General features: G+C 33.4%; 1 protein-coding gene across 4 annotated transcripts in view; it reads right to left on the bottom strand.

Moving 5' to 3' along the window:
* Aplf (aprataxin and PNKP like factor) overlaps positions 1-19580 on the bottom strand; it is a 105167-nt gene that overhangs the window by 63444 nt on the left and 22143 nt on the right. For all 4 annotated transcript variants that reach the window (XM_076833059.1, XM_076833060.1, XM_076833058.1 and 1 more), the window contains 3 exons: positions 10073-10245; positions 5869-6016; positions 5419-5551 (listed from right to left, as the gene is read on the bottom strand). In XM_076833059.1, the coding sequence (XP_076689174.1) occupies positions 5419-5551; positions 5869-6016; positions 10073-10245 (454 nt within the window). The remainder of the gene's footprint in view (positions 1-5418; positions 5552-5868; positions 6017-10072; positions 10246-19580) is intronic.

The following is a 19580-nucleotide window of genomic DNA, read 5'->3' as shown; positions in this document are numbered from 1 at the left end:
CTATGTCATAACTAACAATTACTAAAAGCAGGTATCCAGCCCAGATAGCAATATAGGGGAATTCCAAGGAAAAGGTATTCAAAGTGCCCCTACAAAAATACAAAAAAAAAAACTTAATTCATTTTATACAAAGCTGACATGACTCTAATGTTAAAATTTGCCATTTATAGCATGAAGAAAAATACTGATGTATTTATAAATATAGAGATGTCCTATACCAGATATTAGCAAATTTAATCTAACAGAGTATAAAAATAAGAAGCCATCATGACAAGGTTGAATTTACTCTGGAAACATAGACATGATATAATACTAAGAAATCTACCAACAACATTTGTCGCGTTCCTAGTGACAAAAACACTCAAGGTCACTCCAGGAGAACTGGGCTGTGCAAAATAACCATACAAGAGACAGAAGAAACAGAGATACCTTTTCTTTGGGTGTCCTGTGATGGCTCCTCTGACCTTAAGGGTCCACAGAAAGAAAGACAGCAAGCAAGCGTGTACTGAACCCTTTTACTGAGGAGAAGCCATTCAAATGAGACAAGAGGTCAGGTTTCAGGGGGTGAGTCTAGCTTTGAGATATCTGCTATCAGCAGGTTGACTGATATCTAGGAAGGCCACACTCAAAAGCAGAGCAAGAGAAGGAAATACACACAGGGCGTTTTCATGGAACATTCTAACCCAAACAGAATAAAGGGGTAATATCACAAAGGAACAGGTGAGCATGGCTCTATCCATGGAGCAACACGCCTATGTGTGAAGACACGTCCTCAATCTCCGGGACCGGGGCAATGTCCAGGTCACTACGAGATGTAGTGACAGAGCCTCTCCAGCTCAGGGAAAGAGAATGCAAAATCATTCAGATTGGCTGCCCACAAACATTAATTATATTAACACATGAAAAATGCACCATTATTTCTATGCCAAATTTTTTTTTCAAAAAAATTGAAGTTATTCATGAAAAAAAGTAAAAACAACCTAAGAATAGCATGAGTGTCTATCAGAATCAATACTAACCAAGAGTTAAAAAACATATCAAAAATAAACAAACCAAACCAGGACATTCAGAAAGTAAACGTAAGTGGCTATACAGTGACATGTTTAGAACATGGGCTTTACAGTCAGAAAGAGCTAGGTCTCAGTTACAGCTCTGGCATTTATTACTTGATCTTGGATAAGTCATTAATCATCAGTTAACATTAGCTGTCCTGATCCTAAGTGTTCAAAAGATTTCAAAATATCAAGTTGGTTTTACACAATCTAAGTAAATGTCAATGTCCATGGAACAGTACTACAGGTACAAAAGACAGAAGTTGCACACATATTAATGAGCCTAAAAGATGTCCTGGAAGATGATTTTTTAAATATCTAGCAATGGTTTATTGATGCAGGTCATTAGTTACTTAGTTGAATAAAACAATTTTAAAAGCTATGCAATAGAAATGATTAATTATATTAATTTTTAATTATCAGAATTCAAGTACACAACTGTTTTATACTTCTTAATTTTTCCTCTTCTAAATTTGTATACTTTTTAACTCCATTAAAGGTATTAAGGAACCTAACTTTGCTCTTGTATGTATTTTTACCAAAATTTAAGTTTATATGAAGATAGGCCTGAATCCAAAAACTTTCAGATCTTATTTTGAAGCTTTAGCATTTTGGTGCATTGTGTGCCATGTAATATTCCAGTCCTGATCAATGTCAGATAACTGTCATTTGTATTTTCAAGGTGAAGTGCCCAAAAAGGCAATTCATATTTTATATGGTGTATCTGTCAAATGAAAGTTAATATAATAGCTGGTTATTTGAAGCAAAAAATATTTTGAACTATTATAAGCAATCTAAAAGTGATAACATAAAAGCAATTATAGTACAAACAACTCTGAAATAAAAAGATTTGTACTCAGGAAGGTAGTTTGCGTTGATATAACTTTTGGTTAAGAAAACTTACTCTTTCTATTGGAGAAAAATTGGTCTACTGAGGGAAAGTACCCGCTCCTTCCCACTACCAACCCTCATTTTCCTTTCTACAAAGTGAGGGTCATGTTTAATAAGTAATGTTACTGATAAAAATATTTTCCACATAAAATGACTATGGAGGGGATAATAACCATTATATTAAAATAAAACTCTTTATCAGAAAACTCTTTGATTTAGTTTTGAGAATTCTTCAGATTAAACCACATATCCTTCAACATACAATGTATAACCTACTCTTATGATCCTACTCTAATCCAACTAGCATTGAAGAAGGTATATTCTGTACATTGTACATTTGATCAAAATTTTTCAAAGAATTCTCTACTGAATATGAGAATCATTAAGGACAGTAATATTCCCTCTTTAAAAAGGTACTCACTTCTACTATAATTTATAAAAGATAATGTTCAAAATAAAATTGACAGAATATCTTAATTGAACTAATCAAATCAAATAAAACATTATAAATTCAGGACAAAAATATTAAAAGGAACAACTATATGAAGGCATTGGATAGTGAACAAAAAGACAGGCAGAGAAGAATCTAACTTTGAAAAATTAACTACAACTTTTGAGGCTTATGAATTTCTGTTTTCCTGAAGGTATTTCCCAATTCACAAGTAATGTAGAAAGCTTCAGTCTGGTTTGAGGTTAGTAGAAAAGACAGAAAGTGAGGAATAAAATCTCAGAAGAAAGGGAGCCCAGAAGGGGCATGGTGCATCTCCAAAATCCCAGCAGGCTGAGGCAGGAGGATTGCAAGTTCAAGGCCAGTCTCAGCAACCCCGCAAGACACTGCCTCGAAATAAATTAACAAGGACTGGATGTGACCCTGTTTCAAAATAAAATAACAAGGACAAGATGTAGCTCAGTACCATGGGTTCAATCCCTAGGGCAAAGGAGGAGGGAAAGGAGTAGATGGAAGGAGAGAGAAAGAAGAGGAGGGAGGAGGAGGAGGAGGAGGCAGCAGCAGTGGTGGCAACAGGAAGAACAAAATTCTACAAATAAAAATGACCCAAATCCTTTGCTGACTATTATACTATAATGTTCATGGAAGAAACCCCAGGAATCCAGGGAAAAAGTCACAGTTGGAAACCAAAAGAACTAAGTAGAGAGACTATAGTTGCTGTCCACATCAGGGGAAACAAGAGACTAAGATCTGAATCCATTCAAGTTAACTGCCTATTAGAACTACTTCCTTAGGAAAACATAATGAAATCAAGAGCCTTGATAATCTATCATTCATATCACCAATATCCAACAGAAAATCACTAGCTACAGAATATACAAAAAAATATGATCCATATAATATTTAAAAAGCAGTCAATAGAAAATTAACCTGAGATGTTAGAGTCTGTAAACAAGTCAAGATGGCACCTGGCATTTTGCAGAGGGAGTGGTTTGTGAAGTAATGCCAGCGAGCCATTGAGTGTGGAGATTCCTTATTGGTTGACTGCTGTATCTAGTTTATGTTAATTAAGATAAGCTGTGTGTAATGTATATATACCCCTCCGGTCCTACAATAAACGGCTCCCACTCCTGCTGTATCAATGTACACAAGTTGTTCGTAACCCCCCGGTTATTTTGCTGCAGCCGGACTGCGACACTGAGATAACCAAAAAGTTGCACAAAGACACACACTTTAATGTAGTTATTAGAAATATGGTCAAGACATTATAAAAGATGATTGTAAATCAGTACAAACACTTGGAAACAGTATGGATGTTCTTCAAAGACTAGGAATGGAACCATCATGTGACCTAGCTATACTGCTGCTTGGTACTTATCCTAAAGTCAATATACTATAGTGACCCATACATACCCATATTTACAGCAGCACAATAGCTATCACCAGAAGAATAGATAAAGAATATATGCACAATAGAATTTTTTTTATACCAGGGATTAAATCTAAGGGCACTTAACCACTGAGATACTGGGGATGATCCCCAGCCTTTTTAAATTTTTTTATTTAAACACAGGATCTCTCTAAGTAACTTAGGGTCATGAAGCACAATAGAATTTTATTCAGCTATAAAGAAAAATGAAAGTATGTCATTTATGGGAAATGAATGGAACTGGAGTAAATCATGCTAAGTGAAATAAGCCAGACTCAAAAAGTCAAGGGTCAAATGTTTTTTCTCATATGTGAAGCTAGAGAGAAAGAAGGGTAAAAAAAAAAAAAAAAGTGCACATATATTGAGGTAGGGCAGGAATCTTATGAAAATAGAAGAGAGCCCACATGACAGAGAAAGGGGATCATGGAGAAGTGGAGAGAAATGAGAACTACTGAGAAATGACGTTAACCAAACTATACCATTGTATTATGTGCGTGTATAACTATGTAACCACAAATCCCACTACTATGTTTAATTATTATGCAACAATAAAAAGAAAATAAATCCTTTTTTTCTTTTTGTGGTCTGGAGATCAAACTTGGCTATATAGTCTACCATTAAGTCTACCCAGCCCCAAAACAGTTGAACAGGCCCCATGTTTTCATTTTGTACTGAGTCAGGTTTTCAGAAAACTTGAATGGAACCACCATATGACCTGGCTATCTCACTCTTCAGTATAAATCCAAAAGATTTAAAATCAGCATACTTCAGTGATGCAGCCACATCAACGTTTATAGCAGCTCAATTCACAACAGCCAAGTTATGGAGTCAACCTAGGTGTCCTTCAACAGATGAATGGATAAAGAAAATGTGGTATATTCACATGATGGAGTATTACTCAGCCATGAAGAATAATGACTTTACAGCATTTCCTGGTAAACAGACAGAACTGGAGCAATGGGAATACTCAGCAGAAAACATACATTATTGTGATACCTACCTTGACAATGAGCTATACTACAAGAGAGGTCACACCTTTTTAAAATCTCCTGGCAAAGACATTGTGCATTTGGCTTTTTAAAAATTCAATTAATGTAATCTCAGAAATTTGGGAGGCTGAGGCAGAGGATCACAAATTCAAAGCCAGTCTCTTCGCAAAGCCCTGAACAACTTAGCAAAACCCTGTCTCAAAATAAAAAATAAAAAACAGGCTGGGAATGTGGATCAGCGGTTAAGCAACACTGGGTTCAATCTCTGGTACAAAAAAAAAAATTAATGACACTAATTTTAAATACTTTTTATTGTATTCACATTTTATCTTAGATGTGACACCAATAAGTTAATTTGAAAATCTATGTTAATATCCTAAATCTGGCACATAATACTGCTTGTTAGATGAAATATAAATAATCATTAGGATAATATTTGATACATGGCATAAGATAATATCTTGTGTTTTAAATTAGAGTCTATGTACACCTAAAAGATTCTTAGGTTAAGCTATACTGACACAACCACTACTCTATTTGTTCAGAAAAACTTTCTAAATATGTTTGATATTTTCCTTAAAGTCAGCATTAGCAGAAACAAAAACCTACCTCCACTGATGACAGATGCTGAAAGGTTTTGATCACTTAAATTCTCTGCTAACATCCAAGCTGGAAGAACTCTTTTCCTCTGGGCAGGGTTTGACTGTTGCTTACTGAAGTCTCTACATTCACCTAGGAAAGACTAAAAAGACACCTATTCCATTAACTCCTAAAGACAATCATGCATCATTAAGAGTTTGTAAAATTATTTACTTTGCAAAAACACTACCATAAAAATATTCATCTACAACTGTGGATTGCATTAAATTTCTTCCAGAAATTCATCATATCTATCAGTAGAAACGTCATTATAGTGTGATATTCTCTAAAGCTTAATATAACAGCAAAACAAATCAATGCTAGTAAGACTGTTAGAATAAGCCTAATTTTAGTTGTCTTTTGTCTCCTCAAAATAACTTAAAGAACATATTATGAGTGATGCTATTTGAAATTTCTTACCACACTCTTAGTGATAGTAGTCTGGGTCTTGCCTAGTTCTGTTCTTCTTTCTAGCTGTGAGGTGCCAGTTGTCTTATCAGGCAAACTAGTCACAGGAGATTTTGGTGCTTCATTCAATATATTATCTTCCTCAAGCATTTGGCTGTTTCTATAAAATAAAATAGAAATTTGTTTATTAATCATTTAAAACACTTCTGCCAGAGACCATGTCATTGTTGTGCTCCTTTTCTCAAATTTAGCAAAAATTTAAAAAAATGATTATAATACAATAGAATAAAATACATAGAATATGTTCTTTATCTTCTGTCATCCATATTGCCATGAAATAAATTATTCTTTCCAAATCATGGGCCTTAAAACCATAGTGATTTATGAAATGTGTGCCAATCATCTCTCTCCAGGCTTAAGAGCTATTGATTTTTTCTTTGTATTTTCCCAGAGAAAAGTTAAGATCACCACCCTGTATCTACAGAGATAATGTAAACTGCAAGACCACCAGCTAAGCTAGATAGGTTCCTTGAAAAATAATTAATAAAATCTTGAGTTCAGGTTTACACAACTGCTACCAGAATTCTGGCCAGTATCACCACCTGTGAAATCTCCTCAAACTTATAGTACAACTAGAAGCTAAATGTCCTTACACAGGAGTATCCACAGTCACCTGGGGAACATACTCACTGAACTACTTAATTCATATTCTCTGCAAAGTGTATTAGAATCATCCACAGTTGTTGAATTATTATTAAAAAAGCATATTGTATGCTTCAATTTAAAGGATATCATAAAATAAAGCTACATGTACACAAATCATATCAGCAGTTGACAGGGACTGGAGGTAGAGTGAAAGGACTATCAAGAAGCATAATGGACCTTTTGGGAGAACAAGAGTGTTATCTTTTTGCAGTGGTACTTAACATGACTATATATATTTGCCAAAGTTCACTGACTTGTACATTTTAAAAGAGTCAATTCTGCATGTAAACTATGCACCAATAAATGTGAACTCCAAAAAAATGAAGATGGAAGATTTTATAAATGTGTCTAGCTGAGAAGAATCCAGTTAATAATTGGCTTGTTTTGTTTGTTTTAGTATTTCTTTCAAAAAGAATAATCTTTAAAAGCAGAGTTGCTTTTTTTTTTTTTTTTTTTTGGTACCAGGGATGATTGAATCCAGGGGCACTTAACACTGAGTCACATCACATCCACAGCCCTTTTTTTTTTTTTTAATTTTTTATTTTGAGACAGGGCCTCACTAATTTGCTGAGACTGGCTTTGAACTTGTGATCCTCCTGCCTCAGCCTCCCGAGTTGCTGGGATTACAGGCATGCACCACTGGACAGACTTGAATTTCAATGGCAGGAATCATATTCAATGACAGGAATCATATTTAATGGCAGAAACAATATTCCACTCTATGAATATTCTGCATTTGAAATCAATTCAACAGCTGACAGACATGTGGGTTTTTACCCACTTTTTGATTATTATGCATAATGTTGCTATGAACATCCATGTAAAGTCTTTGAATAGACTTGTTTTCAATTCTTTTAGTTACAAACCTAGAACAGGTTATTCTGTGTTTAAAATGCTGAGGAACTATCAAAAATATGTTCCAAGGAAGATGTACCATTTTGCAATCCCATCACAATATATGAGTTCCTAGTTTTTCCACATTCTTAACATTTGTTAATATCTTTTTGAGTAAGGCCTTCCTAGTAGATATGAAGTAGTATCTCACTGTGGTTTTAATTGAATTACCCTATAACTCATGATATTGAACATCTTTTCATGTTCTTATTTAAAAATACTGTTCAAATCAGATATGCATTTTTATATTGGGTTGTCTTTGTGTTGTTGAATTATAAAAAAAAATTAGCTATTCTGAGTATAAATAAATTGTGAGACATGATTTACAGTTATTTCCTCTCATTCATTTGGTGCCTTTTACTTTCTTGATGGTGTCCTTAGAAATAGAAGTTTTTAAATATGATGAAGTCCAATTATCTACTTTTTCCTTACAAGCTTGTGCTTTTTGGTATTATATCTAAGACACCAAGGCTGCAAAGATTTATATCTATGTTTTTCCTAGGACTTATATAGTGTTAGCTCTTGTATTTAGGTCATAGTGTATCATTCTTTTTACTTATTTCTGGATTTGGTTTGTAAATATTTTGTTATGAGAAATGTTGGCCTTTAGTTCTTGCTTTATTTCTTTGTAAAGTCTTGTTTGTTTTTGGCATGAGAATTAGGGAACCTCCAAAAAGCAAGTTAGGAAGTGTGTAAACTATTTTTGGGGGGGGGCGGGGGAAGATGTAATATTGTCATTGTTTCTTCCTTGTAAGTTTAACAGAATTTGCTGTTGATATTCCTTGTGGGAAATCCTTAAATTAACAATTTAATTTTTTTAATGGTCTAGGATTTATCAGAATTTTTTTCCTTCCTGTATCCATTTTGGTAAGTTTTATTTTTCAAGAAATATATCAATTCATTTAAATGGCCAAGTTTATTGACATAGTTTTGAATATTTCTTTGCTTTTTTTTTAAGGTCTACAGTATTAATAATGATACTCTTCTATTCCTGATATTGATAATTTGTGTTTTCTCACTTTTTTTTCTTAGTAAGCCCTACTAAGAGTTTACCAATTTTATTAATTTTTTAAATAACTCACTTATGATTTTGGTGGTCTTCTTTTTGTCTATTTTCTATTGCATTGACTTTCAATCTTGTATAGTTCCTTTTTTTTCTACTTACTTTGGGATTAATTTGCTCCTTCTATCTTTTTAAAGTATAAGTTTTATATCTTTTTTGTCTAAGAACTAAGCTGCATCTCACAAGTTTTTACACTGTTTCCAGTTATCACTGTTCAAAATGTTTTATGATTTCCTTTGTGACTTATTTCTTTAATCAGGAATTATTTAGAAATATGCAAATTTTAAAATATGTGAAGATTTTTATATATCTTATTGATTTCTGAGTTAAGATTGCAATTAAAGAATATACTCTGTATAATTTTGTCCATTTACTTCTACAGGTCTAAGTTTAGCTTATACAAGTTTAGCTTATAAAGTTTAGCTCATAGAAGCTAAAATAAAATCAAATAATCTTCCAATGACTGGCTCAAAAACACAAGTGTTTGAATTTTAACTTTATACCAGATTATCAGTATTGTAAGGGTCCCGAGAAGCATCGGAGGAAGAGACCACCAAGAGACTGACTTTATGCAATAAGCAAGAGGGAGTTTATTGAGGATCCGATTCAGCGCGCTGAGGCTCCAGGCAGGCTCACTCAAGAAGGGAGAGTAGCCCAGAGCCCAGAGCAGAGGTCAAGCAGTGCTTAAGTACACTTTTTGGGGAGGGTGGGGGCTTTGCATACATCAGAACAAATCATCATGAGGCGCAGGAAAATTGAACAACAACTCTGAGACATGATTAGTACATTCGTTGGCGGGAACAGATTGGATGGGGGTGATTGGTCACTCCTAAGCGGGGTACACATTCAAACTGATTGGTTTAGGTCCTGCAATGCCTACGTGACATACTACACAGAGTCCCAAGTTATTAGGCAACCTGGGAGTCAGTGGAAATATTTACTGGGCAATTCGGGTATTGTCCTAACAGCTACAGGGATTACAGGTTTTGGGGGTAGCAGGGGAACTTAACAATACTTGGTCTTTTACTTTCTAACCCAAGCCTTGTAGCTTAAAAAACTTTACAATGCTCAGTCTTTTACATTTTAACTCAGGCTTTGCGGCTTAGAAATTTTACCCTTTCAGTATGTTTATTCTAATACCTCATTTCCCTATTCTGTATTTTCTGTTATTTTTATAAAAACAGATACAACTATGTCTAAAAGGTTAATACATTAATAAACTTTAGAAAGCTAAAAAAAAAAAAAACAAGGAAAATATAGTCAATTTCAAATTAACTATCCTGGTTACTACTGAATGGAAAATACATTCTGATTATAAAGGTGAAAGATACCACATATGAGATTAATCATTATTGAGGTATAATGAGTTCCTCAGTTTCTAAAGTCAAATGTTTTCTAGAAATGCACATGCATACACACACACACACACACACACACACACACACACACACAAAATTATGTAGCTACTATAGTTCTAAATCAGAGCATAGAATGGCTTCTGCAATAACTGAGAATTACAACTATTATTACTCTCATCTCACCACGCAGTCTTACCGCAATGTGCATTCCATGTCTGTTTCCGATTGTGTAGCAAAAACACGAAAAATGTACTTGTCAACTAACAAAGAAAAACTATCTCCAGGATTCAACCAGCGCCATAGATTTGTCTTCATTGGTAAGGGTTGGCTTTTCTCAGAAGACTGATAAAAACATGGATTTGTATGTATCTATCAAAGAAAAAAAGAATACAGAGATTTTGTAACTTGAAACTACAATAGAAATACAACTAAATATGAAGTGATCGAGAATTTTGATATCAAAACAACTTCATATCAATTTATACTTAAAAGTTTAATAAACTTGGCTCTCATAAGTTCCATGATAATTATTTTTACATAAGTAAGAAAAAGACTACCTCCCACTACTCCACAAATCAAATAAAAAAGCAAAGTTATGAATTAACTGATTAGAAACATCTTCTGTTTTTCTTAGCAGAGACAATTGGACATTGGGACAAGAAACATGAACATCTTAATTCAATTTAGAAACGAGAAACTATGCAAAGGGAAATTTTTATCAAATCTCTCAAGCAAACAATACAGTTTTCTTTCTAGTTCCCTTGAAAAGGAATCTTATTTTGTTTGAATGAACTGCAATTATAAAGATTATCATCCATATTTAAATCACAAGTAGTAAATATATCTCAGTTAAAACCATTACATAATCTACTATTTTAAATTATTTTTGCCACTGATTATCTCCATGTTAACAAAAATGAGAGTTGACTCAACAACAACAAAAAATATGTTGAAAGGCACTTTTAAAATCTCAACTACAGTCAAGTTTAACTGGGCCATTTCCATAGGTCAGATAGCTTTATGCCAACAATTTCATTGGGTTTTTAAATAAGTTTTAGTGTTGGACAAAGCAATCTAAAGTAATACAGATCTTTGATTTTGATAGAATTTTATACAGAGTAACTTCATCAATTTAAATGAGACTTTTTATGGAGACATCAACAATCTCCAGTAGAGAAAAGTAATTACCACCCTGGGATTGGACATATGCTTAAAAACAACAAAAATATAGATATAACTGAAGTTAGATGAATATAATCTACCTAATTCTGACAACTTAGTTTCATGAGAATTTGGTCACATGCCATTCCTATGTATATCTGCTATTAGATACATTTTTACCCTTTAAATCTGTGTTATAAGAAACAGTAAAATAAAACTTGGAGATAAAAGATAGAGGTAAAAAATTAAAACAGAGGCAATACCAATTTGGGAGGCCATTATTTCATTGAGTCACTTTATTATAAGAGTCATTTTTACAAAAATGTACACAAGACTGCATAAGATGCACTGTATTTCATGCAACACTGTATTCCTAAAGAGTCAGAGTGGCTGATTTGTTAACAATCAAGATATAATTTAAACTTAATATTTAAGAACCTTTCACTATGTTAATAGTCATGCCTAATTTCTGTTGAAGTGGTCCTCTGCCTCATGGCAGATAGAGTTTTGGGGTGTAACAAGCACAGGGTACATTAGCAGTTTCTGAGCTTATATACACTGCTGGACTTGGGAATTATTCCCTGTTTACTCCTCACCCTATTAAGTGAAGCTCCCTTTCCTTTAGAATACTATGGTCAGCAGAGTTAGCAACTCTAGGTTCATGAAAAAGGCAGGAGTCTGAGCAGGAATGTATATAGCTTCTGTTTGAAACCTGCGTCTTCTTTAAGTGAGCTTCTTTCTTATTATAAACAACCATGATCTTAGTCATAACTATTATAAAAATTCAGATGAATCTCTAATAACATTAAATATTAACAAAGTCCTATGCATACAAAGAATAGGATATTAAACACAAAGGCATAAAGTTGTAGGAGTAGAAAAGGCAAACACTTAAGAAAGGAAACTATATTTCTTTACAAAGTTATCACAAACCTGAAGACAAAGAAATATTAAGTTTGAATATATTCCTCAGCTAAAAGCATTTTATTTTTAAAATATAGGTAATTAACCATTAGGCAGTTAGTAAATCCCATGAAGAAAATGAACCAATGTTCTATGATCATCATTTCCTTTCTCTTAAATTAGAGATCCCAGAATTAAGAGGAAAAATAATATTCCAAAAAAGTATAATGTCTGATCCTTTAACTTAAACCTAAATCCATAATACTCACTGAGAGTCAGATAAAAAAAAAAATCTGTCAAACTATTTATAATCCAACTAAAATGGCATCAAACATGAGGTCCAAAAGGCAGTTTTTAAAAAGTTATAAAGTAGGCAAATATTTAACAATATTAATAACCAAACAGGAAAAAGAAAAACACATATACACACAAAAAAAGCCTGGAATAAAAACAACGACATAAATACATATAAGACAAAACTTAAAATAATACTGTAAACACTTTATGCCAATAAATTAGTAAGGCTGAAGTTGAATCTTAAACTGACTAAAAATAATAAAAGTACATTTGTGTGTATGCCTGGGTTATTTTAAAGTATTTCATTATGAAAGGAAAAGTAGATTGAATTGGATCTATAATACTTTAAAAACACAAAAATTAGGGTTGTGGATACAGATCAGAGATGAAGAACTTATCTAGCATGGGTGAGTTCGTGGGTTTGACCACCAACACCACCAAAATTAAATAAAAATCTTGGGCTGGGGCTAGGGCTCAGTGGTAGAGCACTCACCAAGCACATATGAGGCCTCAGGTTTGATCCTGAGAACCACATCAAAATAAATAATAAAATAAAAGTATTGGGTCCAACTATAACTAAAAATAAATACCAAAGGGAAAAAAAGCTTTCCAACCCCTCTCCAAACCAGAACCGAGTAGATTTAAAGATTTCACTGAATTTTCAAATTCTTCCTGAAGCCCAAAGAGATGAATGGATCCCCAATTCCTTCAGTAAGAAGAATTTAACTTTGATCCTAAAAGCAGACAAGGGCAGACAAAATATTAGCAAACCCAAGCCCACTGTGAATAAAATATACAAGTTATCTATATGAGAGATATTGTTGGTGCATGCCTTTTAGCATATCTGAGAAATTATAAATGCAAATTTAAATAGATAATGCTATAACTTACAAAGTGCTACAAAGGATACATTAACCCTGTAGAAATGGAACTAAAATATAAATCAATTTTCTATAGCTTTATCTTGGAGTTATCATTAAATATTAAAGAAAGACTGCTCAAAAAAGAGGCTCTATTATTTTCAGTGCTTTTTTTCCCTTTAATTTAGAAAGTCTATTTTTTTAACAATATGAATTAAGGAAAAGCTAGTACAGAATTTTACAAATATTTTACAGTATATTCAGAACTAGGGAGAAAAACAATCATGACTCAGGAATTTTGTGAAAGAAAAAACACAATCACCTAAAAACATATGTTCTGAGGATCAACATCAAAAGGCAAAAAAAAAATTGTAATTTATATACAGTTATAGAACTACTGCCTAAGCTATTCAAGAATCAAAATGAGTAAGATTTTATTAAAATTAAATAAAACACTGACAGCTATGAATTCACCCTGAAAATATACTAACCACTGGTAATACAATAATTTACAGAGAACACCATCAGTTTGCCTTTATAATGCATTTTCTCCCTGCTGATATTAGACAGCAGATTAAATTTAAATGACATTTAAAAAAAGCTAATATCATCTCCTCATGAGCTAACATCATCTCATGCACTATTTCCAAGAACTGCTGGAAAGCCAAAAAAAATTTTAAAGGAGAAATACCACAGGGGAAAAAAAAGGAGAAATTCATCCAATTTAAAAGTTTGAACTAGTAATTGCCTTTATTGCATGCAACAGCATTGTCAAAACTATTTCTTATTTGGTAGAGGAGTTGGACATTCAAATTAAAGGAAAGTAAAAATGCATTTTATCATTTAAACATATATTCATACAACATATAGAATGTATCATCATAATAAAAAATATCTGCCATATTCAGTTATACAACTTTTTTTTAAATAAATGATAGTGGAATGCATCACAATTCTTGTTACACATATAGAGCACAATTTTTCATATCTCTGGTTGTATATAAAGTATGCTCTCGTGTCTTCATACATGTACTTTGGATAATGATGTCCATCACATTCCATCATCCTTGCTAACTCCCTATCCCTTTCTTGCCCTCCCACCCCACTGCCCTATCTAGAGTTCGTCTATTCCTCCCATTCCCCCCCTCCATACCCAACTATAAGTCAGTCACCTTATATCAGAGAAAACGTTCGGCATTTGGTTTTTTGGTATTGGCCAACTCCACTTAGCATTATCTTCTCCAACGCCATCCATTTACTTACAAATGCTATGATTTTATTCTCTTTTATTGAGTAATATTTCATTGTGTATATATGCCATGTTCATCTCCTGAAGGGCATCTAGGTTGGTCCCACAGTTTAGCTATTATGAATTTACAAAGTGTTTTTTTTTTTATTGTTGATAGATCCTTATTTTATTTATTTATTTATATGAGGTGCTGAAAATTAAACCCAGTGCCTCACAGATGCCAGGCAAGTGCACTACCGCTGAGCCACAGCCCCAGCCCCTACAAAGTTTTAACTAAAACATCCTTCAACATTTTATTACAGTTGCATATATAATATGCCTTATATGGTCAAAGTATTTATGACTGATTAGGGAACAGAGAATAAATAAGATATAACACAGATAAAATGAATAAAGGATTAGTGGCTTGTTCATCTTGTTTTCATTATTTGTAAGATCTTAAAACTTCTATTAACAATTAGTCAGTTTTAGACTTCCTAAAATTTCTCTATATTGCACTTTGCAAGGTTAGCTATAAAAATAAATAATCTATTTCAGGGTGATATTTTACTGAAACCAAATTAATATTATATTAAGCATTACATACAACAAAGGATCTATAAGTACATTGCCAAAGCTAAAATGCAAATTTCCTTCAAGTAAAATAAAGTGAATACAAAATTCTTGAAAAACAATTCAAAACTTAATATTTTTTTCTAAAACAGCACTCAAATTCTAGTACTAAACTTGTATATTTTCTTAAAAATGAATATTTTTTTATGTCTTCCAATGTTTGGTAAGTTGGCATCACTATTCTTTATACTTTTATGTTATAAATGTTTATACTTTTATGTTATAAATGTTCCATAATAACTTTTTAAAGACATAATACCTATCCAAAAAAGTACTCAGTATAAAAACTTCCTTTCATTAACATGAATTATACAAGAGTGAATCTAAACCATGTAGAAAGTCAGCATTAAGATATGGATCTTTCACTTGAGAAGCAGCTGTATTATTAGCCATAATTGCTATTTTGAAAAAAGTAAATCTAAACTAATAATAAATTCTATCAGAAAAGGCAAAATATAAATTAAGAAATTCCTATATTCCTTCCCTTAGTGGGCTTTATTAACAACAAACAACTTTATTTTAAGCAGGGCAGTTCATTACAAGGATGTTAGAAATTCGGGATTGGAAAACAAAACACTTTTTAAAACATCTATAATGTCCCCAACTCCCAGAAATGTCATACATAGTTCTTACTACAGCATTTATTATGCATTAAATAATATTAATCAAGTACTACTAGGTGGTAGGTATTATGCTAAATATTAGGAATTATAAATAGGTATTATGCTAAATATTAGGAATCCAAAGATTAGTCAGAAGTCCTATCGTAAAGGAGCTTATTATCCAGAAAGTTTCATCTAAGATAGCTGAACAGGAATCAAGGGATGAATAATTGATGGTAATTAATGGAGCTATCAAGTGATACTGAGTACAAATATTTACGCTTTTTCTGAAATACTAAGACAATGCAGAATGAGATATAACTTTTTTAAAATTATGTACTCAGGTTAAGATAGGGTAAATTCAGCTCTATTCAAACATTTTCACTAGACAAACCTGAGGGAGCACAGGATTGGACATCTGGACCTCTGCCAGAGCAGTACTAACTCCAGAGATGGGAGTTCAAATCATTCCCACGGGGGCAAAAGGGCCTCTTCCCCAAGGAACAGTAGGCTTATTATTGGGACGCAGTTCTTCTACCCTAAAAGGACTTATGATAAGTCCTGGGGTAATTGATCCCGATTATGAAGGTGAAATAAAAATTATAGTCAGTTTTCCAAGGGGGTATATCAGTAATTTCACCAGGAGATAGAATAGCACAGTTATTAATAATACCCAGCCTACATGATAAATTTTCCAGTCGTACTATAGAAAGAGGTTCCAGGGGATTAGGCTCCACAGGTTTAGATTGGGCTATGCTTTCTTTAAATTTAGATTCTCGCCCAATGCTAAAACTAAATATTCAAGGACATGAATTTAATGGGCTACTGGATACAGGTGCAGACCTTAGCATTATCTCTCCTTAAGAATGGCCCAAACATTGGCCATTACAACAAGCCACTCAAACGCTTCGAGGCCTAGGAGTGGCAACTAATCCCCATAGAAGTGTGATGGTATTAGATTGGAAAGATCCTGAAGGATGTGAAGGAACTATACAGCTATATGTATTGAATCATCTTCCTATAAATTTATGGGGACGAGTTGTTCAAGATCAATTAGGTCTAACATTAACAAATAACATCAATTCAAATGCACCCACTATTATGGCTAGACAAGGTTTTAAGAAAGAAAAAAGATTAGGAGAACAAGGACAAGGCATAGTGGCACCAATACAAATAGATCAAAAAACAGATAGACATGGATTGGGTTTTCAGGAGGGATCACTGAGACAATAAAAATTACTAGGAAATCAGAAAGGCCAGTATGGGTTCCTCAGTGGCCCCTGACTAAAGAAAAGATACAAACTGCCCATGACCTGGTCAAACAACAATTAGTGGAGGGACATATACAACCTTCCATATCTCCCCATAACACTCCCAAGAAATCTGGTAAATGGAGATTATTGCAAGATTTAAGAGCCATTAATAATGAGATGGTTATTATGGGACCTGCTCAATCGGGGATTCTCCAATTGTCTGCTTTGCCAAAAACCTGATATGTTTTAGTTATAGATATTGAAGGTTGTTTTTTTCCAATTCCAATTCATCCTGAGGATAGTCCACGTTTTGCATTTACTATCCCTGCACTGAATCATGAAGGTCCCGATCAGAGATATGAATGGAAAGTACTCCCTCAAGGGATGGCTAACAGCCCAACTATGTGTCAAATTTATGTTAACAAAGCAATCCAGCCACTTAGAAATCAAAATCCAGGACTACAAATATTTCACTATATGGATGATGTATTATTGGCACACAAAGATAAAAACACGTTGCTAGAATGTTATGCCACACTTACAAATTTATTAAAAAATTATAATCTAGAGATAGCAATAGATAAAGTACAATTAAATTTTCCAATTAATTATTTAGGAGTTCTATTATCCTCGACCATGGTTCGTCCACCAAAACTTCAAATATGAGTAGATCAACTCAAATCACTTAACGACTTTCAAAAGTTATTAGGAGACATAAATTGGATAAGGCCTTATCTAGGCATACCAACAGGAGAGTTGGGACCTTTTTTTGATATCCTAAAAGGTCCATCAGATCCAAATTCACCCCGCATATTAACGCCTGAAGCAAGAAAGACATTAAAAATCATTGAAACATATATGGAAAATATGCATTTGGATAGAATTGATATAAGTTTGCCTTTATTATTTATTGTACTACCAACAAAAAATATTCCTACAGGAGTATTTTGGCAAGAAGGTCCATTATTAAGGATACATTTATCTTATTCTCCTAACACTATTCTTACTAGGTATCCTGAGGCTGTAGGACAATTAATACTCAAAGGAATAAAAGCAGCAAAGGGAGTGTTTGGGATTTCTCCCAATAAAATTATTACTCCATATACAATGGATCAAATTGATGAGCTAGCTAATGAGTTAAACACTTCGGCAATAATCATGTGCAAATCTAATGTTTCATTTGATAACCACTTATCATCTAATCCTTTGTTGTCTTTTTAGTCTTCTCATCCTGTAGTTTTTCCAAAAGTGACAAGAAAAACACCTATCATGAATGCTCCAAATATATTCACTGATGGGTCAAATAATGGTACAGCAGCAGTAGTTACCCCTGATCAAACTTTTACATTTTTAGTACCCAAACAATCGGCTCAAAAGGTAGAGCTTAATGCAGTATTACAAGCTTTTGTGATGTTTTCTGTATTTTAATTTATTTTCCGATAGTCAGTATTTAGTTAATGCTATAGTATCCCTTGAAGATGCTGGTAGGATTTCCCCTTCCTCTACTGTTTTCTCTTTGTTTTCCACTATACAAAGTCTAATCTGGGACAGAAAAGATCCATTCTTTATAGAACATATCAGGGCACATATCAGGATTGCCTGGAGCCCTTAGTTTGGGCAATGATTTAGCAGATAAAACTACACATGACATACATATTTTTTTCTACACTAGAAGAAGCTACAAATTTTCATAAATCCTTCCATGTCAATGCAAATACTTTTTAAAAGTGTTTTAAAATAACTAAGGAATAAGCTAGACAAATAATAAAACAATGTCAAAATTGTGTGACCTTTTTACCACAAGTTAATCTTGGAGTCAATCCTAGAGGACTGATACCTAACCATATTTGGCAGATGGACGTCACACACTTGCCAGAATTTGGAAAATTAAAATATTTGCATGTTACAGTTGATACTTCTTCCGGATTTTTGATGGGCTCCCTTCATGCCGAAGATAAAACTAAAGATATTATAGCTCATTGCTTACAAAATTTTGCCACTGTGGGTGTTCCAAAACAGTTAAAAACATATAATGGCCCTGGCTATACTTCTACCTCTTTTAAACAATTTTGCTCATCATTTGGCATTACTCATATAACAGGAATCCCATATAATCCACAGGGACAAGGCATAGTTGAAAGAGCTCATCAAACTATTAAAATGTACTTATTAAAGCAAAAAGAGGGAATTGGGAAGGGGTATATATCCCCCAAAGATAAACTTAAAATAACCCTTTTTACTCTAAACTTTTTAAATTTGGATTCATCAGGGCTTAGTGCTGCGAAAAAGCACATGTGTCCAAAAAATGTACATAAGCCCAAGGTACTTTGGAAGGATATTCTAAAAGGACAATGGAAAGGTCCTGACCCAGTGACTCTCTGGAGTCGGGGGTCTGTTTGTGTTTCCACAGGGAGAACAGCAGCCGATTTGGATTCCAGAGAGACTAACTAAAGCGATTTCTACAGACCAAAAAGAAGATGATTTGGCTTAAATCCATAACAGCTGATATCCAGAACTCCAGTTTTGGCTATCCTTACATATGCGACAGTGGTTCTCCCACACCTGGAGGCTAATGAATAAGGAACACCATTAAGGCCTATTTCAAATGTAAGAAACCTTGGGGCTTGCTAACGGGAATACCTTCAGACACATATGCAAGTTACAGGAAAAAGGATGGGATATCAAAAGAAGAGTAAAAACCCAGGTGGTAACCAGATGGTTTTTTCAATATCTATTTTATTATTTCCCTTTCCCACATCATGAAGTT

The sequence above is a fragment of the Callospermophilus lateralis genome, chromosome 14, assembly GCF_048772815.1.
Source record: "Callospermophilus lateralis isolate mCalLat2 chromosome 14, mCalLat2.hap1, whole genome shotgun sequence".
In the NCBI taxonomy this organism is placed as follows: Eukaryota; Metazoa; Chordata; class Mammalia; order Rodentia; family Sciuridae; genus Callospermophilus; species Callospermophilus lateralis.
Note: the sequence above shows the minus strand (reverse complement) of the source record. Positions and strands in the feature narration are given on the sequence as shown.